The sequence below is a fragment of the Xyrauchen texanus genome, chromosome 16, assembly GCF_025860055.1.
Source record: "Xyrauchen texanus isolate HMW12.3.18 chromosome 16, RBS_HiC_50CHRs, whole genome shotgun sequence".
Taxonomy (NCBI): domain Eukaryota; kingdom Metazoa; phylum Chordata; class Actinopteri; order Cypriniformes; family Catostomidae; genus Xyrauchen; species Xyrauchen texanus.
In genome coordinates this window covers 44,381,817-44,389,316 of record NC_068291.1, presented here as the reverse complement: position 1 = coordinate 44,389,316, position 7,500 = coordinate 44,381,817, and the positions used below count along the sequence as shown (strand labels likewise).

The 7,500-nt window shown below is 40.9% G+C and overlaps 1 protein-coding gene across 1 annotated transcript; it reads left to right on the top strand.

Moving 5' to 3' along the window:
- Positions 1 to 2,664: 2,664 nt before the first annotated feature.
- Positions 2,665 to 5,900, top strand: LOC127656919 (cytochrome P450 1B1). Its single transcript, XM_052145475.1, has one exon. The coding sequence runs from the start codon at positions 3,055 to 3,057 to the stop codon at positions 4,633 to 4,635; it is 1,581 nt and encodes a 526-aa protein (XP_052001435.1). The 5' UTR covers positions 2,665 to 3,054; the 3' UTR covers positions 4,636 to 5,900.
- Positions 5,901 to 7,500: the final 1,600 nt, after the last annotated feature.

Genomic DNA, 7,500 nt, shown 5'->3' with positions numbered 1-7,500 from the left:
CCTGCTGGTGGAATCTCCAAACTGCAAATGCAGGAACTGAGTTTAGACTTTGCGCTGAGATAAGCGGTGGTGTTGAAATGTCTAAGCGCAGTGACGTATTGCACGTGATAACAGCGCATTGCGCTTTGCGCCACTTTGTTAGCATACAATACACCCACAGTTTGCAGGCCGATTGGAACTGATTGTATCTGCCAGTTTCTTTTCCCCTCATCGCATCTCAGTTTAGAGCCGTTTTACATGCAGGAGCGTGTAAAAGTACAAGCTACTGTCTCTGTGGCTGCACAAATGCTGTAGAGCTGCAATTACAGTCATTAACTCCTGCACAAATAAACTCCCTGTGATGAGGAAAAAAAGAAACGCTCATTTCCTGTCTGCCGTTCACAAGAGAAGCATTTTAGATCAAGAACTCAAAGTTCTACAGATTGCAATCTTAATTTAATCAGCACTACTGAGATTTCAGAGAATTAATCTCTCTATGATAAGATGCAAATTAAATTCATCTAACTACCATGAGAACACCCACCAAATGTGTTCAGCTCCATCTCTGCATACGAGAGGCCAAAAGACTTGCAACAAACGACACTTTGAGGTTTTGTGAGATTTAAGTGTTTCCTCGAGTGTCTCCTGAAAGAGTCTTTGCTTTAGTGCACACTACGAAGGCAAAGCATGCTTGCAATTAAGTAATCTCTCATTGTTTGCAAATCCAAAAACACATGTCGAAATTTATCCTGAAATTGTGAGGGGGAAATAGCCAAAAGAGACCCCTGGCACATTTTGCGATGAGGTCAGAGACCTCGGTTCATTCTAGAACACGATGATCCATCGAGACGTGTTCATTCACAATCTGTAATGTGTACATTTCCTTCTGCTGTACAATGTTGACATCTGTACAGAAATAAACTGCTTGTACTTGACTTATGATCGAATAAACTATGCTTTAAGGATATTAAAGAACATTTTGATCACTGTGTGTGATATATGGACCAGCACGACACAATGATGGATCATCTACATGCATCTGAAACCATAGACTGTAAAAAAAGATGGCCGCCGCCCCTTCGCTCTTTTCCATTGGTGAGAACTGAAGCCGCCAGTGTCCCGATATGGCGCTGACATCTTGGAACTTGAGTCTGCGCAGTTGCGATTTCGGGACCGGACCTGCGCAGTAGTGAGCAGGAAGTAAAGCCGCGAAATCAAGGCCCCGCCCTCACTCTCGCTGAATCAATCGCTAGGACAAGCCCCTTTTGAATTGTGACGGTGTGAAATAATTAATTATAGAAATGTAGATATTACATTTAAAGCTCCAATCTCCTCAGTCCTCCGAAGATCCCGAAAAAAAGTCTGTTGGTGCTGCAGTGACTACTTCACTCAGAGAACCTGTCAATCACAGCTGTCAATCATGATGTCACAGCAGCGTTTTTATAGCATCAAATAACTAAAAACAAACTTATTTTGAAAACAAACACTTGAAATGACATCAACGTGATAGAAACGACAGTAAATGACAGAAACTATCTTTGGAAAAAAGATATGTGAAGTGTAATTTAATTGTTTAGTTGGTCTCACGTCCCGTTGAATAACATGGGGAGGCGGGGCTTATGACCTATACTAGGACCAGCCACCGGGGGGCGATCGAGACGTTTTAGCTTCACTTTTGAGGGCTTGTGCGGCACACTTGTCTGAAATTGACATTTTCAGATTTTGAAAGCTTGCATTCAATTGATTAATTCTACTTACCATATTAATATTTTATAATTTGTTAACTCGTGATGATGTGATGATATAGAATGCATTAATGGGACATTTAGTGTAAAAATGTGACTTTAGAAAAGAATTAATTTTAGCAGATGTTCACTGGGATAACATGGAATTTCAGTGTCAAGTCATGTTGCAGAACTCCATGTATGCATGCATTATATATATATTAGGGATAACGTAGTTCTGCAAACCAATAGTTAAATAAAGTCTGATGTTTGCATCACACTTCCCGATTCAATTCCGTAATCCTGCGCTATTCAGAACAGAAATAATGTTTCCGATTATTTCCCTGAATTGTTTAAATAAAACTGCACACAAGTCAAATTGTGCATAATGCTCAAACGTGATGAATGACAGTACACTATTAATGCACGACTTTTGCATAACACATGATAAACTGCAGATGCATAATATGATGTTTTTAGGTAAAGTGATTCTTTGCATTCAAATAATGCTTAAATTCAATGCAGTAACAAAACGTATGATGCATTAGTCTTTGAGAGGTTATTACTACAATGCACAATACAGATAATCACAAGTCATTATATATAATAACTGATCATTATCACAAATGCATGCAACATAAACGGCATGTGAGCAATGTTCAAATGCATTGCAGTAACACAATTAATCTGCTTAACTCATAATAATCGAAAATGCACAGAAATATTCCGACACCACAAGCATGTTTTGGGTAAAGTGATCCTTTGCCACATAAATAATGTCCAACAGCAATGCAGTAACAAAACGTATGATGCATTAGTCCATTTGAAAGTTTAATAATCGATGATAATCAGAAATGCATACCAATAATTGGACACAAACCATACGATTTTTGTAAAGTGATTCCACACTGATTGCCCAAAATACCCAGAACAGAGCACATGCAAACAAATGGAATATTCTACACAATATTCTGCAGTTTCAATGAGTCTCTGTGAACAGAACCAGTTGCGCAGTTGGCTCCTTGTGTTTGGCTGCAGCTCTGAGACTCTCAAAGATCATCTAACAGTCTCAGTGGCTTCCATAATGGGAGGAGTGAGTGAGCATCATCGGGTCCGGCCCCCTGTGCTCCAAACATATATAAAAGACACTGGTCCAGCAAACCAAGCGCAGAGAAGCTTCAGAGCTTCACCTGGAAACACCAAACTCGATGCATGCGGACTGACAGCTGAAAAACTCCACTGAGTGCATTTTTTTCTCCATTGAGTTCCCAAATCAACTGAGTGCAAAGAGCTCATCTGAGCAGAAAAGGCATTTTATATTCTCGTTCTAAGACACTTCTTCAGAAGAAGAATGGCGCTGACCGATGCCGAGTTTGGACTGAAGGGCAGCAGTGTCATCAGGGAATGGAGCGGAGAGGTCCAGCCAGCTCTGATAGCATCCTTCATCATCCTCTTCTTCCTCGAGGCCTGTTTGTGGGTCAGGAACCTCACGTTCAAGAGGCGGCTGCCTGGACCGTTCGCCTGGCCTTTGGTGGGGAATGCCATGCAGCTGGGGCAAATGCCACACATGACCTTTTCCAAGTTGGCCAAGAAGTACGGCAACGTCTACCAAATCAGACTGGGCAGCAGCGACATCGTGGTGCTGAACGGAGACTCTGCCATCCAGCAGGCGCTCATTCAACACGCCAGGGAATTCGCCGGGCGACCGAATTTCGCGTCTTTCCGGATGATTTCCGGGGGTCACAGCATGACGTTCAGCAGCTACAGCAAACAGTGGAAAGTTCACCGGAAAGTTGCCCAGTCAACTCTGAGGGCGTTCTCGTCCGCAAACAGCCAAACCAAAAAATCATTTGAGCAGCACGTTGTCGGAGAAGCCATGGACCTGGTGCAGATGTTCCTCCGGCTCAGCGCGGATGGACGCTACTTCAATCCGTCCCATGAATTCACAGTCGCCGCTGCTAATGTCATTTGCGCGCTGTGCTTTGGGAAACGCTACGGCCACGATGATCCGGAATTCAGGACACTCTTGGGACGAGTGGACAAGTTTGGAGAAACCGTCGGAGCCGGTAGCTTGGTTGATGTCATGCCGTGGCTGCAGTCTTTCCCCAATCCTGTACGGAGCGTCTATCAGAACTTTAAGATCATCAATGAGGAGTTTTTCGCTTACGTGAAAGACAAAGTCGTGCAGCACCGCGACACGTACAACCCCGGCGTCACCCGTGACATGAGCGACGCCATCATTGGTGTGATCGAGCATGGCAAGGACAGCTCGCTGACGAAAGACTTTGTAGAAGGCACGGTCACCGATATCATCGGAGCAGGACAAGACACCATATCCACGGTCATGCAATGGATATTTTTGCTTTTAGTGAAACATCCGTCAATCCAGATCAAACTTCAAGAGCAGATTGATAAAGTCGTCGGGCGTGACCGTCTCCCTTCAATAGAAGACAAAAGCAACCTTGCATACCTGGACGCGTTCATCTACGAAACCATGCGCTACACTAGCTTCGTCCCGGTCACCATTCCTCACTCCACCACTTCAGACGTGACCATCGAAGGTCTCCACATCCCCAAAGACACCGTGGTCTTCATCAACCAGTGGTCCGTCAACCATGACCCTCAAAAGTGGCAAGACCCTCATCTCTTCAACCCGTCAAGGTTCTTGGACGCAAACGGAGCCCTGGATAAAGACCTCACCAACAGTGTCATGATCTTCTCATCGGGTAAGCGAAGGTGCATTGGTGACCAGATTGCCAAAGTGGAGGTTTTTCTGTTCTCCGCAATCCTGTTGCATCAATGCTCGTTTGAGAGCCACCCGTCCGAGCGTCTCTCCATGGACTGCACGTATGGTTTAACACTGAAGCCTCTGCGTTACATAATCTCCGCTAAACTCAGAGGGAAACTCTTTGGCTTGGTTTCACCAGCATGAGTACACATCATCAGTTACTCGCCCTCATGCTCATTTTGGGACCTTAAGGCCAGCAAAGACGGACAATAATGCAATTCCACATAACAATGAGTCTAAAGCTGCACTGAATGCATATTTAATATTTAACAGATATTCAAACAGTTGATGTTTGCAATGATTGAATCATCTAATCACATCCATAGAACATGTTGTCAGGGGAGATACTCTTCAATTGACTTAATCAATCTTTTAAAGGGATAGTTCACCAAAAATGACAATTTTGTGATCATTTACTGACCCTCAAACCAGTAGGACATTCTTGCCTCATGTTTGGAACAATGGTAGCCTCAGTCACCATTCAATTTCACTGTATAATGCAATGAAAGTAAATGGTGACCGAGGCTATCTTTCTACCTAGCATCTTATTTGTGTTCCACAGAAGAAAGTAAGTTTAGTACGACACGAGGCTACACAAATGACCGAATTGAAATATCTTGGTGAACCTTTTCTTTAAAGATTACCAGCTATATTTAGTTTTCTTGTGTGTATTAAATAACCTCTGAGCATTTCAGCAAGACTTCAATACAATCATGGTCAAACACGAAGCCACTGTCACTGTACATGCATCAATGACTATTATATAATATTCTGAAATTGTTTGTTTGTGGATATTGAGTCATGTTAATGTGCAACAGCTGCAAAGAGTTTTACGTCCTCTCTATCTTTCTATCTATGACTCATTTTAATGCTGATTTTGTATGGCAGAGAATTTAACTATGCTTGCAATCAGCTGTATACAGTCTGATTATGTACTTCAGGTATTTTAAGTATTAAGCAAATATTTATACCTATTACACAATATTTGTTTTTCTCTTCAAAAAAGTATATTCTTTATAAAATTGTATTTTATGCGTTTTTAAGGGTCACTTGATAGTTATTAATTATCGTAAATGTAATTTTAGCCAGTCAATGTGCAATAAACGCCTTGCTGTAACTATGAAGTATGTCAAAGGCTCCTTATGTACAAAAACAGCTCTGTATGTCACGTACAAAACCATCCGACTAAATCAGAGCTAATCCCAAAATATATGATTCTATATTGCATTACATACTTTACGTTTACACTGAATATTTTACAAGCTAATTGTAATAAAGTATATGTTTTCAGGAATTTATAAATGACAATATATATATTTTTTGTCATGTCCAGTCATTGTTGTAAATGTATGTTTTCATTTTACTCATGGAAAATAAGCTACATCTGGAATAAATAAAGTGGTGTTTTAAAACCACTTGCTGTCAGTCTCCGTCTGTTATGACAAAAATTATTCACATTCTATAAGAAAATTAGCAATACAGTACTGTACGGTACTGTTTATTCTCACATATTCACTTACCTCTGATCATAAACCAGAGCTAGGCATTTAATCGCTGTTATATCATCGCAATCGTTTGTATCTGTCCTAATTCATGCATATACTGTCTATTATTGCTCATTATATTGGCATCATTTCTCTGTTTGCATTCAATTACATTTATATAACCGTCATTACTATTACTACAGCTCACGGTAAATACACAATGTGGTACATATCTAACTCCATTGATGGTATATGCTTTGTCTAAAACACACAACAACAAAAAACTCTTTCTATTGACTTTATTTTGCTATCATTCCGTTGGCATCATGTTGTGGATTTCACAATGACATGCCAACAATTAGAAGTTGGGTTTAGGGTTAGTTTAGGGTTAGGTTAGAGTTAGGTTAGGGTTTAGGGTTAGTTTAGGGTTAGGTTAGAGTTAGGTTAGGGTTTAGGGTTAGTTTAGGGTTAGGTTAGAGTTAGGTTAGCGTTAGGTTTGGGTTTTGGGTTAGTTTGGGTTAGGTTAGAGTTAGGTTAGGGTTAGGTTTGGGTTTAGGTTAGGGTTAGGTTTGGGTTTAGGGTTAGTTTAGGGTTTGTTAGGGTTTTTTAGGGTTTAGGGTTAGTTTAGCGTTAGGTTAGAGTTAGGTTTAGGGGTTAGGTTTAGGGGTTAGGTTAAGGGGTTAAGTTTAGGGGTTAGGTTAGGTTAGGGTTAGGTTAGAGTTAGGTTAGAGTTAGGTTAGTGTTAGGTTTGGGTTTAAGGATAGGTTAGAGTTATATTAGAATTAGTTTAGGGTTAGGTTTGGGTTTAGGGATAGGTTAGGGTTTGTTAGGGTGTGTTAGGGTTTAGGGATAGTTAAGGGTTAGATTAGAGTTAGGTTAGTGTTAGGTTTGGGTTTAGGGATAGCTTAGGGTTTGTTAGGGTTTAGGGTTAGTTTAGGGTTAGGTTAGCGTTAGGTTTGGGTTTAGGGATAGGTTAGGTTTGTTAGGGTTTAGGGTTTGTTAGGGTTTGTTAGGGTTTAGTGTTAGTTAGGGTTTGTTAGGGTTTAGTGTTAGTTTAGGGTTAGGTTAGAGTTAGGTTTGGGTTTAGAGATAGGTTAGGGTTTGTTAGGATTTAGGGTTAGTTTAGGGTTTGTTAGGGTTTAGCATTAGTTTAGGGTTAGGTTAGAGTTAGGTTTGGGTTTAGGGATAGGTTAGGGTTTGTTTGGGTTTAGGGTTAGTTTATGGTTAGGTTACAGTTAGGTTTGGGTTTAGGGATAGGTTAGGGTTTGTTAGGGTTTAGGGTTAGTTTAGGGTTAGGTTAGAGTTAGGTTAGGGTTAAGGGTTAGAGTTAGGTTAGAGTTAGGTTAGGGTTAAGGGTTAGTTTAGGGTTTGTTAGGGTTTAGGGTTAGTTTAGGGTTAGGTTAGAGTTAGGTTAGGGTTAAGGGTTAGTTTAGGGTTTGTTAGGGTTTAGGGTTAGTTTAGGGTTAGGTTAGAGTTAGGTTAGAGTTAGGTTAGGGTTAGTTTAGGGTTTGTTAGGGTTTAGGGT

Coding starts and splice junctions, on each gene's coding strand:
- LOC127656919 (XM_052145475.1), top strand. CDS start 3,055: ATGGCGCTGACCGATGCCGAGTTTGGACTGAAGGGCAGCAGTGTCATC.